Here is a 23,199-nt window from a genome sequence, read left to right on the forward strand (position 1 = left end):
CTAATAACTGGTCTTGCTGCTTTTGCCCTTGACCCTGAGCAGTGTATTTCCCACGTGGAAGCCTGTTATAATCAACCTTTGAAAATGCAAGCCAGAGCTGCTCAAAACCCTCCAGTCAACGGCTTCCTAAGCCACTCAAAGTGAAAACCAGTCCTCACCAGAGTCTTACATGATCTGCTCCCCAGCTACCTTCATCCTCTACACTTTCGACCTTGCTCATTCTGTTTCAGCCTTATAGCCTTCCTTACTGTTTCTCGAACACTCAAAGCACCCTTGCACTTCTGGGCCTTTTCACCTCACGTACCCTCTGTCTACAATGGTCTTCATCCAGAAAGTCAGAGAGGCCTTCCCCAGTTCCTTCCATTCCTAGATCATTCTCTACCCTTTATCCTATCTTATTGGTAAATGCAGTTTTATCCCCATCTGACATATTAAATGATATTTGTACACCTATTATGTGTTACCTTCCCTATTATGAACATAGCCCCATTTTAAAAATGTCTTTGGGGGCATCTGGGTGGCTAAGTTGGGTAAGGACATCCAACTCTTGGTTTCAGCTTGGGTCATGATCTCAGGATCATTAGATCAAGCTCCATGTCAGGCTCCATGGTCAGGGGTTGGTGGGGGGGTCTGCTTGAAGATTCTCTCCTTCTGCCCCTCCCCACACAGGCGCATAAGCATGTGCGCATTCTCTTTCTCTCTCGGATAAATACATAAATCTTCAAACTTATTAAAAATAAATAAAAAATAAAATGTCTTTGGCTTGTTTACTACTGTATCCCTAGCCCCCAAAAAGCCATGTGACACGTAGCAGGTCCCAAAAAAATGTTTGTTGAATGATGATGAATCAATGAAAACAAGACTGCTGATCGACCAGAATACGTGCTCAGCCCATGCTGATTTCCTGCAGACCCGACTCCAGTGAGAAAACAAATGCAATCCATCAACTAACTCTCAGCCTCCCTTCTGACAAACAATTCACATTTAGAAGAGAGCAGGCTGTAGTGCAAAAAACAAGGGATCAGGGATTAGAAAGACCTAGTTTTTACCCTTGGCTCTACGTTCTAGCTGTGGGACCTATGTCAAACTTCTCTTGGTCTCAGTTTCTCAATAAATAGGACCAATAAAACAGGACTACCAGCTTTCTTCAAGAATGTCATGAAAATCAAATGATGTAAGGAGTATAAGAATGCACATGGCTTAATAACTACCATGCTAACAATCAATAAATAGTTAATAAGCATCAATTATGAGCTAGACACTCTGCTAATAAAATTAAAGAGAGCTAATTATTAAGCATTTATTCTATGGTAGGCACTATTTTTGCAATCTCATTAAATCCTTACAAAAATCACATGAAATAAATACTATTATCATCACCATTTTACAGAAAATGAAGCTGAAGCACAAGTAATTTGTGCTTACAAATGACAGCACGCTCCTGCAGGCCAAGCAAACACTACTGGCAAGGTTGCAAGCTGGAGGGTGGGTACTTCTGTGGCCTAAGAGAACAACGTTCATGTGACTGACTTACTGACGCCTTATTCTAACCAATTTAAGCTAATCAGTTAAGGGAGCACTGCCCATAGAAATATAATGTGAGCCACAAACAGAACTTTTAATTTTCTAGGAGCCACATTTTTTTTTAAAAAAAGGAAAATTTATTTACGTTTATTTTTTTTTAGTCATCTCCATACCCAACGTGGGGCCCGAACTCATGATCCCAAGACCAAGAGTTGCACACTCCTCCAACTGAGCCAGCCAGGCACCCCAAAATTAATTCTGATAATATATTTTAACCATATTTATCCAATATATTATCATTTCAACATGTGATCAATATATAAAAAATGTAAAGTTTTTTTTTCTTCTTGTAATAATTCTTCAAAATCTGGTATTTTATACTTATAGCACAACTCAATTCAGACTAGTCACATTTAAAGTCCTCAGTAACCACACGTAGCTAGTGACTATCATGCTGGATGAGACGGAATTAAGACATTTTACAAAATAATGTGTAATAATTAAAGACCAGCACTTGATAGCTAAAAAGTAGATAAATACAATAAACTAATATTAAAACATGAAATGCACCATTAAAATTAGTTTTGGATTGCTTCAAGATACCTGAAACAAAGTAACTTAATGCTGCACATAAGAAGGCCTGGAACAGAATTTTTTTTTTTTTTTTTTTTTAAGTGGGCTCCATGCCCAACACAGAGCACAAGGCGGGCCTTGAGATCAAGTCCTGAGCTGAGATTTAAGAGCTGGCCTGATTTAAGTTGGGGCCTGAGATCAAGACCTGAGCTGAGATTTAAGAGTTGGACTCAACCAACTGAGCCACCCAGATGTCCCTGGAGCCCAATTTTTAATGCAATAAATTATTCAAGCTTTGGGACTTCTTTAAATATAACTTATGGTAAGATATAATTCCTAGCTAAAGAACTTGCTATTTGATTAGAAAAGCATACTAACTCTGAATAATGTAAATTAAGAAAAGGATATAGTCATATAGATAACCCAAAAGTTACAACTGAGTTTTCTTATTTTTAAATTATTATTATTTTAATTCCAGTATAGTTAACATACAGCATTCTATTAGTTTCAGGTGTAAAATACAGTGACTCAACAATTGGGTATATTACTCAGGGCTCACCATAAGTCTACTCTGAATCCCCAGCCCCTATTTCACCCATCCCCCAACCATCTCCCCTCTGGTAACCATCTGTTTGCTCCCTACAGTTAAGAGTCTGGTTTTTTGGTTTGTCTCTTTTTTTTCCCTTTGTTCATTTGCTTTGTTTCTTAAACTCCACATGCGAATGAAATCATCTGACATTCGTCTTTCTCTGGCTTATTTTGCTTAGCATTATACTCTTTAGATTCTTTCATTCTTTTTTATGGCTGAATAATATTTATAAACACACACACACACACACACCCCCAACATATTCTTTATCCATCCATCTACCAATAGACACTTGGGCTGCTTCCAGATCTGGCTACTGTGAATAATGCTACAATAAACACGGGCATGCATATATCCCTTAGAATCAGCTTTTGTATTCTTTGGGAAAATACCCAGTAGTGTGATTACTAGATCCTAGGGTAGTTCTATTTTTAATTTCTTTGAGGATACAACTGAGTTTTAAAATATTCTCACCTTAAATTCCTAGAGTACCTTTCCCATATTTAAATTAATTTTCACAATTCTACAAATATTTAACATAGGTATTATTCCTGTTTTTCTCATTAAAACAAACAAACAAACAAACAAAAAACTAAAGGCTAAGATGTCTCTAGCTTCTACTTTTATCCATTCACAGTCCACACAGGAGCCACAGTTTATCACAGAAACCACAGTTTATCTTCTAAACTGTACATAATCAAATGTCTCCTGACATGCTTAGAACGTGGCAGCGGCTTCCTATTATAGTCAGAATAAAAGGCAAACTCATTACCGTGGCCAACAATACCAACAGAATCCGGGCCTGCTCCCGTCTCCCCTCACCTCCTGTATAGGTCCTCTCGCGTCTCCCCTCTACTCACAGTGGCCTTCTTTGCGCCAAACCTGTTCTAGCCTCAGGACCCTTGCACTGCTTATTGCCCTACCTAGAATGTCTTTTAGAAGTCAAAGCTCCATCTTGTCACTCAACTTTTACTTTACATGTTACCCCCCTGAGTGGCCTTTCTCAGCCGTCTGCTCTCAGGTAGCTCACTGAGCACTCTCTGCCAGTCCGTTCCTTCAAAGAAATGATCACTATCTGGTATTTCTTTTCTCAGTACCAACAGCTGGCTTTGTGGTTGCCCTACTAGAAAATGTACAAGCACAAAAGCAGGGTTGTTGTCTTCTTTACTATCCCTAGGGCTTAGAACCGAATTCTAGAAATATTTCCTGCATAAGCAACTGAACCTGAATTAGAAGGCTTGACTCTTAGCTTTTATCCCAGTGATCACAGTAAGGGCAAATAATCTTACACAGAGGTTATTCTCTGATTAAAAGAAAGTAGAAGGGCACCTGGGTAGCTCAGTTGCTTAAGCGTCTGCCTTTGGCTCAAGTCATGATCCCGGAGTCCCAGGATCGAGTCCCCGCAGCAGGCTGCTAGGGAGCCTGCTTCTCCCTCTGCCCCTCACCCCACTCTCAGGCTCCCCCTCTCACTCTCTCTCTCTCTCTCAAATAAAAAAAATTAAAAATAAACATAGAATGTAGAGAAAATTAATCTGTGAACATGCTGGGTAGGGGGAGAAAACCAAATCTAAATTTAAACATTTAAAATTCATTGCTTCACCAAGAGTTGATAGTCAATGTTTTCTCTCCCAAAACATGCTAAATATCATTGACTTGGGCTGGTGTCAAAAACACCACTTTCAGGAGACATCAGAAAGCAGAGGGGGAAAGAATCATGGGAAAGGGGAAATCTGACAGTCATCTCTGGATAGGGCAGTAGAGGAGTGCTCACAAATACAAGGCCAGGGACCAGCCCAAGCCCTTTGTTCTAAAAGGTAAACTTAGGGGCGCCTGGGTGGCTCAGTGGGTTGGGCCTCTGCCTTCGGCTCGGGTCATGATCTCAGGGTCCTGGGATCGAGCCCCATATCAGCTCTCTGCTCAGCGGGGAGTCTGCTTTCCTCCCTCTCTCTCTGCCTGCCTCTCTGCCTACTTGTGATCTCTGTCTGTCAAATAAATAAGCAAAATCTTTAAAAAAAATAAATAAAAAAAAAATTAAAGGTAAACTTACCGTTTTATTTCGTAATCGAATGATATCAGACACAGAACCAGCCCCACAGTACTCCATAACGATCCACAAGTCCGTGTTCTTAAAATAACTGCCATAATATTTGACTACATGAGGGCTAAAGAGAAAGTAATAATACAGATTAGAGGAACAACCTTCAATACATGAAAACTTCTCTGCTCAAAAGACCAATTATTCATATTTAAGGTTAAAATAGACACCCTCTTGATAAAAATGTAAATAATAAATAATATTTTTCTAAATAATAAATAACCAAAGTGAGAAAATGTATGGGTCCTTTAAGTTGCATTTCTAGATATACAGTTCATCCAAGGAAAAGAACTACAGCTATTCAAAAAGAAATAGTTCAGCATCACAGTACTATTTTAACAATGAAAACTTAGATACCATCTAAGTGTCCAACATGAGGGAGTTTAATTAAGAAATAATGATACAGACATATAATGGAATAACCATGAATCCAAGAAACATATTATAGAAGAATATTTGATAACCTGAGAAGAGATCCTGCTTAAAAGAAAGAAAGAAAGAGTACAGATTACATAATTGTAAGCATAGTGAAACTCCAAAAGAGATATGGAAGGAAATGTATACCAAAGAGCATTTAACAATGATTATCTCTTCTTTTTATTTGCATTTTTCCAAGAAGTCATATGTACTTTGTAATAAGAAAAAAAATCACACCACAATCTATTATAAAAAGAAAATATTCAGGGTGCGCCTGGGTGGCTCAGTCAGACTGTCCAGCTCTTGATTTCAGCTCAGGTCATGATCTCAGAGTCCTGGATCAAGCCCTTTGTCTGGCTTCCCACTCAGCAAGAAGTCTGCTTGTCTCCCTGTCCTGCTCCTCCCCACTGCTCGTGTGCAACTGTGCTCTCTCCCTCCCTCTCTCTAAAATAATCTTTAAAAAATATTTTTAAAAGAAAAATATTCAGTATCAGACCTGGAATTTTGGGTCTCAAGCTTAAAGAGAGATACCAAATGAGATTAAAGAGAAAAGTCAAACATCCTATTAAAATGAAATAATCTGCCCATTGAGAGCTACCAGCTTTAATGGGTTAGATTGTTATCAGGGCTAAATAACGTTGCATAACAATCGGAGATGCTAAAAACCTACTCAGCTTCAGTAATGCTCAGAATTTCAAATGCCCCTTCACCCTTGGGAAACAGGCCAATGACAAGGACAGCAGGAAACACATACACACACAATTAATGAAGACATGGATGAGTAACTCTCTGCTCTCCCTTCCTTAAATTCCCGCAGTTATTTACTGCCTTTACAAGGCAAGTCATCTCAGCTACTTATTGCTGGAACATGTTCGATATAGTCCTTTATCGTTGGCTAGATTTTCTTGTACACATATATGCCTGGCCGGTCCAATTTGTCTATGAACTCCCAGAGGATAACAACTCTGCCCAGTATTTCTCTGTACTCTTCACCATGCTTAGCACAGAGGAGGCTCTTGGAAATAACTCTTCCTTAATTAGAGATATTTGCATACTCTGTTTGAAACACAGTTCTTATGTAGTATATCAGAAGTGGCAAAGTCCCTTGGGGTGCCTGGGTGGCTCAGTCAGTTAAGCATCCACTCTTGATTTCAGTAGGGTCATGATCTTGGGGTCATGAGATGGGGCCCTATGTCAGACTCCATGCTCAGTGGGGAGTCTGCTTGAGATTCTCTCTTCCTCTCTCTCTGCCCTCCCCCAGTGCTCACTGGCTGTCTCACTCTCTCTCTAAACTCAATCAATCAACCTTAAAGAAAAGCAGTGACATAGTCCCAATGTGCCTACTGGAAGAGCTTCCATACTAAAACTCATAGCAGAGGAAAAGGAATCCGTCTACCTAACTCTGGGCAATCTGGTAAAGAAATACGAGGGTTTTGTCTAACAGAGAGCAACCGCAAGAGTGTAAAGAGTAAAAGAAAGGGAGGAAGGGAGAAAAGAAATAACTACATTCACAAGCCTGTGAGATCTAAGGGCTCCTAAGCAAATTTCTCAGTAGGCAGCCCCACCTGCCCCAAAGCTAAAGCTTTACAAAGCTCTTTCTGCGGACCAGAGAGCTTCAGGAGGAAAGATGCGGCCTCAGATGCAACACGTTCTCATTCTCCTTTCAGGTTCCCAGAGCTGGCGTTGCCCCTGAACTTGTGCATCTCTCAAATTTAAACAGTAGTGGGGAAGCCTGCTCCATCAAAGCGACCAGCTCATGTTGTGACGGAATTTCAGAGCAAACCACGTGCTTTTCTGCGGTTGCCTGGTGGCCTGACTTCCTGCTTACACATTTGACGAATCTTAGTTCCTCAAAATGTAAAATTGTTAACTACTCTGAGCTTGAAGAAATCTTTTTTAAATGTAGGAAGAAGAGTAATACATTAAAAAATGTTCTCTTTTTTAGATCTAGCTGACATTCTAACGTTTCTAGAGCTAAAAGTATTTGGATTATCTCTTCTTAGCTATCTCTGCAGTAATGTTTTCACAATAGGAAGTAAAAGAGATCATTATCAGGAGGGAAAAAAAAAGTCAGCACCACCACCTTCTGCCTCTCTGCCTCCTCTTCTTCCTGGTTTTGAAATGGGCTTACTGAAAAAAAAGAAAAGAATCTATGCATAATAGAAACTATAAAAGTCTAGCTATTAAAACACACATTTTTTGCATCAGACTTTTTTCCACCTGAACGCTCTCTTCCGCAAAACCTCTAAGTAAATGCATCCATACATGTTAAACTCTAGAGTCACAGCTAATTCAGAACTATGTTTTCCCCACGTGCCTTTACCTGTCACATTGCTGCATGATAGAGATTTCTTTGATTATCTCCTGCAGGTCTGATTCCACAGGAACTTGCTTAATCGCAACAATCTGACCGGTCTCTTTGTGAATAGCTTTGTACACGCTGCCATAGGACCTGTAAGTGGGGGAAAGAGAACATTCACAAAGGCAGAACAAGTCCAGAGATTAAAAAATGGTTAAAAAAAAAAAAAAAAAAGCAACTCACAGTTCTAATTGATATCCCTAAAGGCCTAATACACTTATACTTATCTATAGCTGCAAAACTGGAAGAGCTAAATGAAGTACTTTGGAAAAAACCTGTGAATTTCACATTCAACCTTTACAGATGGATTTATACAAAATAATCACTATTATAGTAGCAACCGTGCATTGCATGCATGACGTCTGCTAGAAACTGCATCATCCCAATTCATCTTTACCAAAAAAAAAAAAAAAAAAAACCCACTCAAAAAAAAAAGAGGTCATGATCCCTATTTTATAGGAAAATGTGTGAAAGCTCAGAGGGTACAGGACTTGCCCAATGTCACAGAGATGAAAATTAAGTGGTCAGGCTGGGATATGAATCCAGGTGTGTCTGAACACAAGGCTTATGTGCTCCCCACATCTACCTGAGCTGGAATGCAAACAATGGAGGTCTATGTGTTCTTGTGTTCACTCCAGTACGAGGTCCTTCCATTCCTGCTCCTCTTACTTGCAATGATACTTAAAACATTATGGCAACTAATCAAAAATCTAAGCCCCTTTAAATGCTAGTATCAGGTGAACACAGCACATAGAAAGCCTTTTACCCTATTTTCCCATCTAAGCTTATTATCAAAATAAATTTAAAAATTTATGTGTCCATTCAATTTGGGCCTAAAAGAACATGAGATTTAGAATCAAGAGACTGATGATTTGAGTCCTACCCTCATGACATAACAGTCATCATTTACATACATATTGTGCCTCAATTTTCTCACCTGTAAAATGACAATACAAACTACAAGACAGTTGTGATGGTCAAATGAGATACCATCATCACCCTACACTGATTACCTTTTCAGTGGAAACCATGACAGCTGTCGGTGAAAACACAGTGAGTAAGCCATCTTTCTTATTTCCCAAACCCACGTATTTCTTCATACTGTCCTGGCAAAAAATACATTAACAGAACAGTGCCCCCTGATACGTCAAAGTAGATGAGTGCTCTAGCTGCCAAAATGATGCTCCAGACCATTTCAATGTGAAAGTAACATAAAACTAAAAAAATTATGCAAAACACATAAAAAAAACTTTCATCCCATTAGAATCTCTTATGTTGGCAAAACTTGTATAACAATCCTTAAAAGTTACGTAATTTTTTTTTTACCCGGAGAAAGGCAATTGCTGGCCATGTGTGGAAGGCCTGCCTGCTGCCCCTTCCACCTTATGAAGATAAGCCTCTGATTCGTTGGGGTAGCAAAGGCTTGGTTCTAGGGGATAAAACACGGCAGTCCAGGAAGTCAGCCTTCCTATTCCTTCTGCCAGTGACTCAACTAGTAGTAAGCATAGGACCTAGATCTGGCCAATGAAATTTGAGGGGAATTCTGCTGAAGGGATCCTGAGAGAGGCTTTCTTTCCTGATGAGAGAGAAACACACAAGAAGGCCCACTTTTATCTGCCATTTCCTTTCCTACTTTGGTTACTGTTGTGCTCGCTTCGGCAGCACATATACTAAAATTGGAACGATACAGAGAAGATTAGCATGGTTACTGTTACGTAAGGCATGATGCGTGAAACTAAGGCAGCCATCTTCAGAAAGAGAAATACACAAATACTAAACCATTATCAAGCCAACTAACCATTCTGGAATCTTCCACCCCAACTCTATTATTACTTAGTTATTAAATGCCCTTATTGGTTAGCCATTGCTAGTTGGGTATTCTGTTACTTCCAAAGTTATTCTTGATACACTAGGTCCCATATGTGTGAAGATGTCAGTATTTCACATTCTCGTTGGAATCGGTTGTGCTGGATATAGAGTTCTTGGACAAAAGCTTTCCCTCAGCACCTTTTCTGCAGTTTTCCAGCTTCTATCAGCTATCATCGGATTATCAACTTTAACAGATTCTTCTTTACCCTTAACGTTCCACAATTTTACTGTAATGTAATTAGGGGTTGATTCATTTGGCATTTTATAAGCTTCTTCCATCTGAAGGCATGTTTTTCTTCAAGTCCGGAAATTCTCAGCATTATCTTTTTCTTCTCTATCTCTTCTACTATCTCCTTGTAGAATTCCTACTGGACCCATATTGAGTACCTCCTCAATCCATGCCATCCTCCTGATTTCTAACACTGTACTTCTCTGTCCCGCACTTCATGATCAGTCTCATTTCTTTTAATTCAAAAATTCTTTCAGCTTGCCTAGCTCACTGTTTTTACAACTTACTGGGCTTCTAGAAGTTCAACCGTTGTCAAGATTCCCACCTTTAATTTTTCCTGGAGCCCATCTGTTCGTGTTCATAACCTGATTATTTCCTCCTTTCGCATTTTTGAAAATAATAAACAAACATGTTAAATCCCCTTTGAGATTCCTCCATTGTTTCTATGTCCTTGGATGTGATTTCTCCCATTTGCTCTGCTCATTATCCCATGGCAGTAGATTCCTTGTCTGGGTTTCCTTTTATCTTGAATGATTTCCCCCTACACAATGCTAACTGTCACAAGCATTTCATGTCATGATGGTTCCATGGTTCTCTCAGCCTGTCATCTAGACTGTACAACTTAAACTTGGTCTTGTGTTAGGAGTTAGAGGTTTCTGCCTCTCCAGATCCCATACCTGAATGTAGTCCAGGCTCACTTATTATCAAACCAGTATCTCCATTTTTTCCCCAGGCCACAGGCAAATGATACTTTCTAACAGTGATCAGGAAAATTTATTTCAGCTTTGGTTCATAGATGGGAGGGCCTCATCTTTCCCACAACCTCATGTAGAAGCTCACCTGCCATCTCCTGACAAGGACAGGGCAAGCCCTACTCTCCTCTTACTATTACATATCTTTTCCATCCCTGCTCCATAGTTGGCCACATGTCCTTTTATTTAAAAATTTCATTTCTGCAGTGCCTGGGTGGCTCAGTCAGTTAAGTGTCTGCCTTTGGCTCAGATCATGATCCCAGGATCCTGGAATCTGGGATCAGGCCCCATGTTGGGCTCTCTGCTCAGCAGGGAGCCTGCTTCTGCCTCTCCCTCCTCTTTGCCTGTCACTCCCCCTGCCTATGCGTACTCTCTCTCTGTCAAGTAAATAAAATCTTAAACAAAATAAATAAAAATTCAATTTTCACTCATTAGTTTTATCTATTAAAATGTAAAGAGAGGTCTCTGCACATACTCCCTCAGCAGTCTTAACCAGAACACTCTCCATGCTTCTCTATGCCATCTTGAGAGCAAGGAATGCTCCAACAGCTTGTATGAACAATTAAAATTCATGATTCCACATACTGCACTTACGGTAATCTGAAGAGAATTTAGAAGGCTTCAGCAACTGTGCTCACTTTTAGGCAAATCCCATTAAGACCTGATTCCCTATAACAAAAACTACAGTGACTTGAGGAATTCTCATTGGCAGAGAATAAAAATGGTGGGGAGGTAGAGGTTTCACACAAGCCAACAAGGTAAGGATCAATTTGGGAAAACAGAAATAATACAGTATCTGGAGTCATATCAACAAGATATAAAAGTCTTAACAATACCACTTACTACCTATGAAACCAGGGGCAAGATGTTTTTTATTATCCTATGATACAAACTTTAGTGAGTCAAGGTGTAAAACTTCTAAGTATAATGGAAAGAAAAAAGTGCTAGGCTCTCGGGCAAAACACTTTCCAAGCATGAGCCACTCGTCGAGGTCTGGTGTGCTGGCTCTACTCTGTCACAGATCCACAGGATTTCCTCCAGACACAGAACAATTTGGCCTCCAGAGAATCCAACATGGTCCATCGGCCAGAGCTCATGTCATAAGACACAAGTTAGGGAGTGGTCACAAGTCACTCATGTTCCAGAACAATTTAAGGATGGCATGGCAGTTTGTGTTTAGATAGCGAGGTGGAGTTAAGGTCTTCCTTCAGGATTCTGTTAGTTAAATGAAACTCATTCGGGATCAGTCAGCCATGATGACAGAAATCCAAACATCTGTGGTATCACTTAAAAGAGCACGATGGTGATAACACAAGGAGAGAGAGCGGAAGCTTTACTTCGATTTTTTGCTGGTTTTATCTTTGTAAGGAAATTTCCAACTTCCTCGATGAAGACATGCATAGATCTAAAAGAGAATTAAAAATAATCATAATTAGCTTAGTTCCCCCTCCCATATAATCAGAATATCAGGAATATATTTTGTCTGTCGTTTTCTTTTGGTGTTCCCCAAACCCAATGAATGCAAACAGCGCTCCCTTTAGGAATGCCTAAATATACTGAAGATTTAAGATCTAACTTTGATTTGACATGATAAGGTCTGAAAAATGCTTCAGTTGGTAGGCTTAAAAATAAAAGGATCATGGCTGCCACTGACTGAGCACACACTACGTGACAGGCACTGTACTCAGTACCATACCCCTGTTACCCCAGGTAATACTTGGCATAACCCAGATGAGGGAGATATGAATATCTATGCTTCATAGCGGAGGTTTATGAAGCTTCAAAATATTAAGTAATCTGCTCAAGCCCACTTGTTTATTGTGACCAATACAACAGTAGAGCAAGGGCTTTAACGCAGGTCTAACTTCAGAGTCTGTGCCCGTACTACCATAACACAGTTCTCTTAAAAATGAAAGAAACAATTAGGTACATATTCAATTATGCCCACCATGCTTTATCTTATTCAAAGGAAGACCTGTGAGCACTGTTAGATGAAGGGCGTTAGACTCACTGCCTTGAGGGAAAACAGCAAGGAGGCCAAGCTAAAGCTGAAAAGGACAGGCGAGAGATGTGGAGGGACTGCCGTTTTCCCATACCTTGAAGGATGCCAAGTCAACTTGCAGTCTTCAGAATCATCTTGTACTTGTCTTCTAACAGCACAGCTGGTGTCCTCTTTTATTTCCCTTCTCTGCTTGATGTCTTGCTTGGTTCCAGAGAGTATTTTTCCAACTTAGAAAAAGATGACTAATGTTTTTTACAAGGAGGCAATCCATGAAAACCTATGCCATGTAATCCAGGATCGGGTTTAACATTATTCCTGACCTACATTAGACATAAATAACATTAAACCCCAAAATAACTAATGACACGTAAGACTTGATTTCAGGGGCACCTGGGTGGCTCAGTCAGTTAAGCATCTGCCTTTGGCTCAGGTCATGATCCCAGTGTTATGAGATCAAGCCCCACATTGGACTCCCTGCTCAGCGGAGAGCCTGCTTCTCCCTCTCCCTCTGCCTGCTGCCCTGCCTACTTGTGATATCTCTCTCTCTGTCCAATAAATAAATAAAATCTTTTTTTTTTAAAAAAGACTTAATTTCAAGGAGCACACAGCACTTAAACAATAGAAATTTTTAAAAGTTAATATTTCAGGTCTTCTCTTGAATGAGAAGTACTTTTGAGAGACTAAACACACACACACACACACACACACACCTGCTTATTAATGCAGAAACTATCACTGAATGATACACAAAAAACCACTATTACTAAATACCATCTCAGCAGTATTTTATACACTCATTCACAAATCTGGGTTTCAAGAAGTACCCTGGTTCCCGACCTGGGATTTTCATCTCTTGGAAGTTGTAAAGGTAGTGATGTCCTTGAGGTATTCACTGTATCTCACAAAGCTGCACTAACTAAAATGCTGAATTCCATTTTATGAAAATAATAGTTACTGCATATTGATCAGTAACTATGAACAGCAAATAAAAATGTATGACTAATAAAAATTGTTAAATGAAGTATAGGCTAGTTAGTGCTGTTACATACATAAAATCATATAAGCTATGGATTCTATGAGACAGAAAACAATAGATGCCCTTGGTGTTGAAGAGACCAGGCATCACTAAATCTGTCTATAATGGTGACTGGTGGAAAGAGGGAAAGGGCATCTCAAGCTGTACATCTCCCGCCCAGCCCACTCAGAGTAGTGCTATATGCAACATTCCTCTTCCTTCTCCTTAGGTTTGTGAATTACTGACATAAGAAAGGTTCAGCTCCTTCTGGTGTTGGGGAAGAAAAAGATTGGGACCTACTGGTCTACCTGTATTTTCTGTACACTCACCCTTCTCCAAGTTTCTCTAAGACATCAAACACTTCTTCAGGTTGTTTAGTCAAACTATCTTCATCCAACTTTTTCAGCTGCCTGTGAATGAAGAAATAAAAACATAAAATACATTTTACTTGCCAGCAACTAGACCACAAAATACATTATTTATATTACAATTAGCATCTTGGGAATTGCTCTACAAAGTCTTTACTAATAAACAACAGAGGCAAGGTAAGAGACTTTTTTTTTAGTATTATGTTTACAATTATGTTATGTTAGTCCCATACTTACACTTACATACACCAAACTTACATTAGTTTTTAATGTAGTGTTCCATCATTCGTTGTTTGCATGTAACACCCAGTGCTCCATGCAGTCCGTGCCCTCCTTAATACCCATCACCGGCCTACCCCATCCCCCACCCCCTTCCCTTCTGAAATCCTCAGGTTGTTTCCCAGAGTCCATTGTCTCTCATGATTCATAATAGACATTTTTATTTATTTAAGTTTTTAATTTATATTAAGTTTTTTTAATTTAAGTATTATTTATTTATTATTAATTTATTTATTTAAGTATTTTTATTTATTTGTTTTTTATTAAGTAATCTCTACACCCATTGTAGAAGCTTGAACTCATGACCCTGATATCAAGAGTTGCACATATTTCTGACTGAACCACCCAGGCACTAACCTAAGAGACTTAAAGGCTGTCTGTGTCAGTATTACATGTGTCCTGGGTCCCTCTGGTGAGCATAACCAGGACCAGAGGATAGAGAACTACCAAGAGTCGGACTTCAGTTCAACAGATCTAAGAAATTTTCCAAGCTACCTGGGTGGCTCAGTCAGTTAAGTGTCTACCTTTGGCTCAGGTCATGATCTCCGAGTTCTGGGACTGAGCCCCTCCCTCCCCAGCACTGGGCTCCCTGCTCAGCGGGGAGTCTGCTTCTACCTCTCCCTCTGTCCCTCCCCCTGCTATGCTCTCACAGGAGCACGCGCTCTCGCTCTCTCTCTCTCTCTCTCTCTCTCAAATAAAATTTAAAAAAGAAAAAAAATTTTCTAACAACAAAAGTTGCTCTGAAATGGTTTAGACTGCCTTAAGAAGTCCCTAGTTCCCCAACACTGGAGAACTTAAACAGAAAATGAATCATCATTTGGCTGAAATGCTACAGAGTGGATTTAAGCTTTGATAGAACCTTTAAAAACCATGTAAAGCTTGAGATTTCACGAATTAAAATGGCATAACTATCTCTTCAGAGGAGATGTTTAATGTAAGGTTAACTATAAATTGAAAATGGTCTCAGACTGGAGGCCAAGGAAGACATAGAGACTTTTGTTCTCCCTTAGCAAGATTTTGGTAATTTGGCCAAAACACAGGGATTCTATAGGTATCACAGAAACAGAAAGTGGAAGGTATACACTTACACATGATCAAAAGTGAAAAATCACTATGCAGCTAGGAATTTCAAACAGACTCAGAGAGACTCTTCCACGAGCAGCTGTGTACCTCCAAAAAGTCCCCAAAATCAAAGATACATGCCTGCTTATGATTTCCTGATAATTCATATTTTTCTGACTATGCTAGAGGTAGTAAATAACAAACATGGAGGTTATAAATTAACAATATTTTTTTAAAACTGAAAAGTCTAAAAATTATTAATGGGCTTAAGAAGCTTGCCAAGGAATATTTGTGTGTGTGCGTTTGTGTGTGTGTGTGCGTGTGTATCTTCTACATAATAGTTTCCTGAAACTACAAAGAACAACAAAAAAAGCTCAGGAAATGGTGAAATTATGGAAGTAGTAACACTGAAGACTTATTTGTAGAGAAAAGGTTTAAACTAGCTGGACAATACCAATTTTTATAAGAGAAGACCAGAATTACATGGAGAAGACTTGAACTGCATACACACACACCCCTTCCTGGAGCAAATAGTCAAATCAGAAGAAAAGACAGAAAGAAACTTGAGAACACATCGAGTGTATCCACCCATGAACACGGATCTCTAAGACAATCTCACATAATTCTGTAAAGAGCGAAGACTACACACTAAAGAAATGGAAAAATGCTCCAAGTCAATAATTGTGACAACTTGAAAATTAACAAAATGACCGCAGTGACCTTTGAAACTCAAAAGGTCCTAAAAATTAAATTCCAGTGACATCATAAAACCTACCTTCAAAACAAAAAGGGGTGAAGTGAAACTCCTCTTAAACTTCAGAAGTGAAATGTCATGTCTATGAACTCAGACGTTAGAAAGAAAATCGTATGAGCTGGGGTGGGGGGGTGGGTTTTTGAGAAGCGCTGAATTCATAACTGTATAAACAATGGACAATACCTCATTTCTCAAGTATAATCAAACAGCTTATATAAAGGAAGATCAAATGTGTTCCTTTGAAGTGTTGACTTTGTGGTTTACAAAAAGCAAAACTCATATTTCAACTACCCTGAGACCACAACATAACAAAGGAAACTGCGCCTGGCATGACAGAAACAGCTGCCAGCCCCTGATAATCCTCTGACAAATTGTGTACCTGCTCAGAGACTTCTCTCCAACAATCTACTTGGCTTGTGTGTGTGTGTGTGTGTGTGTGTGTGTTTTGAGATTATTTATTTATTTATTTATTTGAGAGAGCCGAAGGCAGACATTCAACTGACTTAGCCACCTGGGTGCCCCAGTTTTTTGTTTGCTTTTGATCCAGGCTTAACAGATCTTTCTCTCTCTGCTGCCTGATAACCCAGAGGGGGTCAATAAACATTTCCTGAACGGATTAATGAATGTAATGATGGGAATCCTAAACTTCTATCAGCAATCCTTGTGAGTTTCCAAAAGAATAGAATTCCACCCTAAAAAGGATTACCAGATTCTCAACAAATAAGATTCCTACGGAAAATCCTCTGCTAAGGGACTCTCAGTGATACCTCATACCGTAAGTCTTCATGGAAGAAGCACAGAACAGCCCGACTGATGATTCAGCTCTGAGCTGGGACTTCGCCCAGGCCTTAGGTAGTTTCATTGCTTGCTCATAAAAGAGGCCTGCCCAACACAGCCTCCTTGGACCAAACACCAGCAGATGCTCCTCTCCTAAGTCAGAAGGCCACATGGACAGCCAAGCATTCCAGAAATGCCCTCTACATCCTCCAGCACACTACTATTATCTAACACCAGCTCACTTTTAAAAATCATAATCACCTACATAAGCCATCAACCTGAACCACTCAGTCACACACAAATGTCAAGCTCACGAACGCAAAGAGCATTTCCTGCATTGAGATTGCCATCCCTTGCTGGAAACACATGCCAACTGCATCTCTGAAAAGACAAGTTTATCTCTCCAAACACAAATGTGGGTATTTATGAAGCAGTTACTCATAGATTTGGCTAATTCTCAAGCCTCTTTCTCCCATCTCAGAACTCTTGTTTTATCTCATTTTATTTACGTATACTTACCCCTCTTTCCATTCAGAATTTGATATGGTTACCACAAACATATAAGATAAATTGATGAATTTTTTAATGATAATAAAATGAATATCTTGCCTCTCCCCAAATTCCTATGTTGAAGTCCTAAGCCCCAGGACCTCAGTATGTGACTTTATTTGGAGATAGTGCCTTTAAAGAGGTAATTAAGGTAAAATAGGGTCATAGAGGTGAGCCCTAAATCAATATGACTGGTGTCCTTATAGAAGATAAGGACAGACAGGTAGAGAGGGAAGACCATGTGAAGACAGAGGAAGGAGAGAGCCATGTACAAGTCAAGGAGAGAGGCCTCAAAGAAACAATCCTGCTGACACCCTGATCTTAGACTTCTAGCCTCCAGAAAACTAGAAGAAAATACATCTCTGTTGTTAAAATCACCGTTTGTGAAACTGACATGAAAGTCCTAATAAATGCAAGTAACAAAGTTAATTTGATCCAGATTAGGTACTTCACTAGTTATGATGACCAGGAAAGCACCAGTCATCCAAGAATTCAGCCCTGCAACGCTCTTCTCTTGCACCCTCAATAAAGTTCTTAAAATCCAAAAGGTGTAGGAAATGAGTGTGTCAAAAAAAACAAAAAGGTTTACGCTTTTGGCCAAGATTATAGAACACATGGCAAAGGTAGAAACAAAGCTCAGATTCCTAATCCCTTTTTCAATTAAACCAAGGCCTCAGAGAAACAACAAATACATTTCAGAAAGAAATATAACCAGTGTACATTTAAAACTGGATCATTATGGTGCTGTAGCAAATACCTGCTAACATTCACAGGCCCGGTGAAACAGGGGTGCTTCGAGAGGGCATCAGAGGAAACAGTTAAAAGCATGAACTTTGGACCAGACCGCCTGGTTTAAACTCCCAGCTCTGCCACTGACTGACTGTGGAACCTCCCGCAAATCACTTGCAACTCTTTGTGCCTCAGTTTTATCACCCGTAAAATAGAGCTATAGAGATAACCACCTCGTATCATAAGATTGTTGTGAGGATCGAAAGAGTCATAATAAGCTGAACCACACGAAATTACCATTTTTATAGGTAATTTATTTACATGTGGTTCACCAGGAGACAGGGAAAACACTGAGAACGGTTCCAGGCACCCAGAAAGTGCCATATGTATAAGAATCATTATCATTTCCTCCCAGCACACTACACTCGGGTGAATTATGAGTCCATCCCAACCAGCTATTTGCCTTCTGCCATGTTTGTGTACTTCAAACAAACCCCGAGTGTGCAGCCCAGGCTGCCGATCCCTTCCCTTCACCTCTCCTTTGCCCCACACTCCCACACACTGAACACTTCCTACTTTAGTGCTCATTCTGCTGCAGGAAGTCAGAGGTCTCTGTGAAATAGAAGCTAATTACAAGGCACCCCAGAGAAGCTGGACTCAGTTGATCTCTGCTATTTTTTCTCCAGATGTGGAGGAGCGACACAAGACCCTGGTGTCCACAGCGCAAATCAATGATCTAACTCAAACCAGCACCAGAGTTCAGACTTTCTAGGATCGGCCACCTCCCTGATCTGGACTTAATACAATTCCAGGTAGCAGCAGGATCTGGAGCTGATGCAAAACAATAGAGACTCGAAAAGGGCCCAGACTGGTCAGGTCGTGACCCAGACCTACAGCAAAGAAGGAAATACACAGGACTGTGTCTCAACTCTTCTGGGCCTCAATTTGCCCTTCTTGAAAATATCCTCTTATCTCCTTATCCACCTCCCAATGTCAGGTTTGAAAAACTGAGGAGGACGTAAGGAAAAGTAGGAAAGCAGGGGGCATCAGGAATGAAAGATGTCATCCTCATCCAAGAGTGGGGACATTACCCGGAAAATTTTCCTAAATGCTATCCTGCACGAAGCCCTCACTTGCCGGACCTTCAACCTTTCTCGGCACACCTTCACCCTCAGGCGTAAAGCTTTTGCCCTCGACAGATCTTCCCCACTGCACCCCTCAAGTGGGACCCCATCCCTTAGAAAGTCCACCCAGTCTTCCTCTGCTTGTTCCTGACCCGTATCTTAGACTCCTCTGGGTTCTCATCCTGCTCCAGCATCCCCCCTACCTCAATGAATCGATCCTAGCACGGCATCCCCCCAGGCGCCCCCGCCATCAGCAGGTGCTCTCCCTAACTTGTCCCCACGTCCCTCAGCAGCTGCTCCCTTCAGCAATGCCCCCTTCCGCCAGGATATCCCCCCACAGCAAGTGCTCTCCCCAACCAGTCCGTTTATCCCCCGGGGTGCGTGCTCCCCTCTGCCGGACGCCCTCCTGGCGGAGATTCCCCCACTCAGCAGGTGCCAGGATCGCTTGGCCCCGCAGGTCCATCCCTCCGGGGGCTCACCCGGTGCCTCTCCTCCGCCAGTTCCCGCCTTTCCCTCTCCCCACCCCCTGCCTCTCAGCCAGCGGCCCCTCACCGGCGCGGCGGGTTCCTCAGCTGCACCGTCTCCATGGCGCTGCCGGCAGCCGCCCAGACCCGCTCACTGCTCCATCCTCCCCCGGGACCTCCCCGAGCCAGCCCCGCAGACCCTCCCACACTTCCGCTTTCCGCCCCCACCGGAAGCGGCGCGCAGCGCGCGAGCAGGGCGGGACTGCGAGGATCTGGACCACGTGACGCGGAGCCTGAGTCACGTGGCGCGCGGGGCGCGGCCTCAGAAGGCGGAACGCCCTCGGTCGGGCTGTGGTCCGTCTGCAGCGCGGTTTCCGTGCGGCGCGGTACTCCTTGCGGGTCTCCGGCCGGGATCCCGTCTCCGCTGCGGCCCGGCCCTTGTTCCTCCGATCGAGATACTGAGGCTTCTTGGGAAGCGACCAGGTTCTCCGCGATTTCTGGGAAGCGTTTCCCCGGGGACTCCTGGAGGTATTCGTGGGTTCCTACCGCTCCGTGCCGGTTGGATTCTTGTTCCATAAGGAGGCCGAACCGCCCTCCGATGTCTCAGAGCATCAGGCTGTATATTGCTCACCCGCCATTCTTAAGGGCTTCTTACCTTTGAGTCGGCTGGCCGGCATAAACATAGCTAATCGTGATTAAGCGCTTGCCCTGTGCTTACTTACCTGTATTCTCGTTTAATCCTCTTAGGAAGCCTGTAACGTTATCCCCAATTTTATGTATTATTTGATGCTCTGCTTTACTAGAACTAATTCATTTAATAGTCCTAATAACCCTACGAGGTAAGCACTATTATTACTCTCCTTTTTTAAGGCCAGAGAGGTGAAGATCACATAGCTAAAAATAGAGATTTGGAGATTTAGATACAGGTCAGTCTGTCCACAGACTGCACCACCAAACCGGACAACCTCTGATTTATACCCTCTGTTTGGGCGTGGGAGTCGGGCTCCCTCTCCCCTAAGAGCTTCAGTTCCAGCTGTGGCGGTCCGTAAACCTTCAGTTTCCCCCCACTATCAGTGAGTGTTGAGAAAAGCATATTCCACCCAGTTTACCCGTGGGGTAAGTTCCATGAGAAAACTTCAGTTTTTAATTGTCCTGCTTTTCCCAAAGGTATGCCATCCATGAAGTTAACAGCTAAGCAACCGCCTTTCAGGGTCACCCAGGTGTGGCACCCCATATGGTAAAATAGGGATAACGGATCCATTCCCCTTACAGGGGTGGACCACATTTGCAGAGAATAGATGTGTCAGGCACAGTCCTATGCTGTCTCTTAATCCTCAACCCTATGAGGTAGAAGTTACTATCCACATTTTACTGGTGAGGAAGCGGAGACTCATAAACACAGCTAGCGAAAGAAAAGTTTTTAACCCAAGATGGGCTGGCCTCCACAGAATCCATGTTTTATTTGCTATTTTGTCCTACTAGAAATCTGTACAAATGGTAGTAGGAGCCCTGAGGGTGTAAAGATAAAAAGTTTGTACAAAGTTCAGGAAGCCATCACAGGTCCCTATTGCAAAAAGTCAGTCCTCTAACCTCTGAAATCCCCTGGTACTTTTCCTGTACTTCTCCTAAAGCACACTCTTTGTTTGACCTCATGTTCAGGCCCCACTGCTCACACACGTGTGCCTATAAATGAGTAGGTACTCAGAAAACCTTTTTTTAAAATAAATGTCAGTTTACCAGTACACAGTGTCAAACATGCCTCCTTTATCCCGTTTCTGGGATTTTTCCAAAAGATAGACTGACATCAGGATTGCCCTCTCTTTAAACAGAATGTCTAGTCCAGCATTGCCCCATAGAAATTTCTGGGATGGTGGAAATGTTCTATTTATGTGCTGTCCAAAACCAGTGCCAGTAGACACATGTGGCTGTTGAGCACTTTAAATGTGGGTAATATGACTGACAAACTGAATTTTAAATTGTATTTAATATAACATTTAAACAACAAACCTCAGGTGCCTGGGTGGCTCAATGGGTTCAGTGGCTGCCTTTGGCTCAGGCCATAATCCTAGGATTATGGGATGGAGTCCCAAATCCGACTCCCTGGTTAGCAGGGATTCTGCTTCTCTCTCTCCCTCTGCCTCTCCCCCCAACTGATTCTTGTCTCTCTCTCAAATAAATAAATAAAAATTTTAAAAAATAAATAAGTAGAAAACCTCAGCCTGAACCATAATATGCTAATAGCTTAAGAGAAAAACCCAGTGGGGCACCTGGGTGGCTCAGTCCGTTGAGCATCTGACTTGTGATTTTTGACTCGGGTCATGATCTCAGGTTTGTGAGATCCCGTATCAGGCTCTGTGCCCAGTGGGGAGTCTGCTTGAGGTTCTTTCTCCCTTTCCCTCTGCACCTCTCCCCACATGTGCACACATTTTCTCTTTCTCTCACACTAAAATAAAATCCTGTGGCGCCTGGGTGGCTCAGTGGGTTAGGCCTCTGCCTTCAGCTCAGGTCATGATCTCAGGGTCCTGGGATCGAGGCTTGCATCGGACTCTACTTGGTGGGGAGCCTGCTTTCCCCTCTTTTCTGCCTGCCTCTTTGCCTACTTATGATCTCTCTCTCTGTCAAATAAATAAATAAAACCTTAAAAAATAATAATAAAATAAATAAAATCTTAAAAAAATAGAGAACCAATGAACAGGTTACTCATACTTCATTCCATGCTTACTGAACTCCATATGCCTGTCACTGTAGTCAGCTCTGGCTGGGTAACAGTACTCAAGACATAGATGAGTTCTAGCTTTTTTGCAGTTTACAGTGTAGAAGATACAGTTGCTAGGCAGGTAATTAATGTGGTGATAAATTACATAAAACTATAATATGAGACCCTAACCAAGGCTGGTAGGATCAAGAGAACTCTGAGAAGGCCAGAACAGTCATTCATTCATTCATTCATTCAGCAAATACATATCTAGTATCTGCTCTGAGCCAAGCACAGCACTACCTGCAAGGCAGTGAGGAAAATAAAGTTTCTTCCCTCATGGATCTTCCATTCAAGTGGGAAAGGCAATAAAACAACAAAATCAAATAGACAAAGAAACAATATGTGACTGAAATGAGAGACTAAATCACACTAACATATATATATTTTTTAAGATTTTATTTATTTATTTGACAGGCAGAGATCACAAGTAGGCAGAGCAGCAGGCAGAGAGAGAAGAGGAAGCGGACTCCCTGCAGAGCAGAGAGCCCGATGCGGGACTCGATCCCAGAACCCTGAGACCATGACCTGAGCCGAAGGCAGAGGCTTTAACCCACTGAGCCACCCAGGTGCCCCCACACTAATATTTTTTAAAAGAGTATTTAAGGCAGAGGGAACAGCAAGGGAAAAGGCAAAGGCTTGTGTTGGAAGAGCAGCCAGAAGTTCGCATGTTTGGAGCAGAATAAAGAAGGAAAGGTAGGAGATGAGGTAGGAGCTGTGCCCAGAGTCACACTGAATATGGGCAATGTAAAGATGCAAAAAGACTGCAAGTTAGTTCAATGTACTAGTTAACTATCACTATGTAAAAAACCACCCCAAAGCCTAATGGTCTCAAAATAATCATTTTCCAGTTTTTGGTTACTACAAATAAAACTTAAAATCATTTATGTAGATGCTTGTATGGACATACATAC

At 41.5% G+C, this 23,199-nt stretch overlaps 1 protein-coding gene and 1 non-coding gene across 2 annotated transcripts in view; one reads left to right on the top strand and one right to left on the bottom strand.

The window, feature by feature from the left end:
- Positions 1 to 19,724, bottom strand: part of STK4 (serine/threonine kinase 4) — a 94,047-nt gene extending 74,323 nt beyond the window's left edge. The window contains exons 1-4 of the mRNA XM_044262972.1: positions 19,619 to 19,724; positions 13,754 to 13,834; positions 7,522 to 7,650; positions 4,734 to 4,848 (exon numbers count right to left, since the gene is read on the bottom strand). Of these exons, the coding sequence (XP_044118907.1) occupies positions 4,734 to 4,848; positions 7,522 to 7,650; positions 13,754 to 13,834; positions 19,619 to 19,653 (360 nt within the window). The 5' untranslated portion in view covers positions 19,654 to 19,724. The remainder of the gene's footprint in view (positions 1 to 4,733; positions 4,849 to 7,521; positions 7,651 to 13,753; positions 13,835 to 19,618) is intronic.
- On the top strand, positions 9,204 to 9,310 carry LOC122916653. The gene has a single exon (XR_006386275.1). It is a non-coding gene; the product is annotated as a U6 spliceosomal RNA (small nuclear RNA).
- Positions 19,725 to 23,199: the final 3,475 nt, after the last annotated feature.

The sequence above is a fragment of the Neovison vison genome, chromosome 8, assembly GCF_020171115.1.
Source record: "Neovison vison isolate M4711 chromosome 8, ASM_NN_V1, whole genome shotgun sequence".
Taxonomy (NCBI): Eukaryota; Metazoa; Chordata; class Mammalia; order Carnivora; family Mustelidae; genus Neogale; species Neogale vison.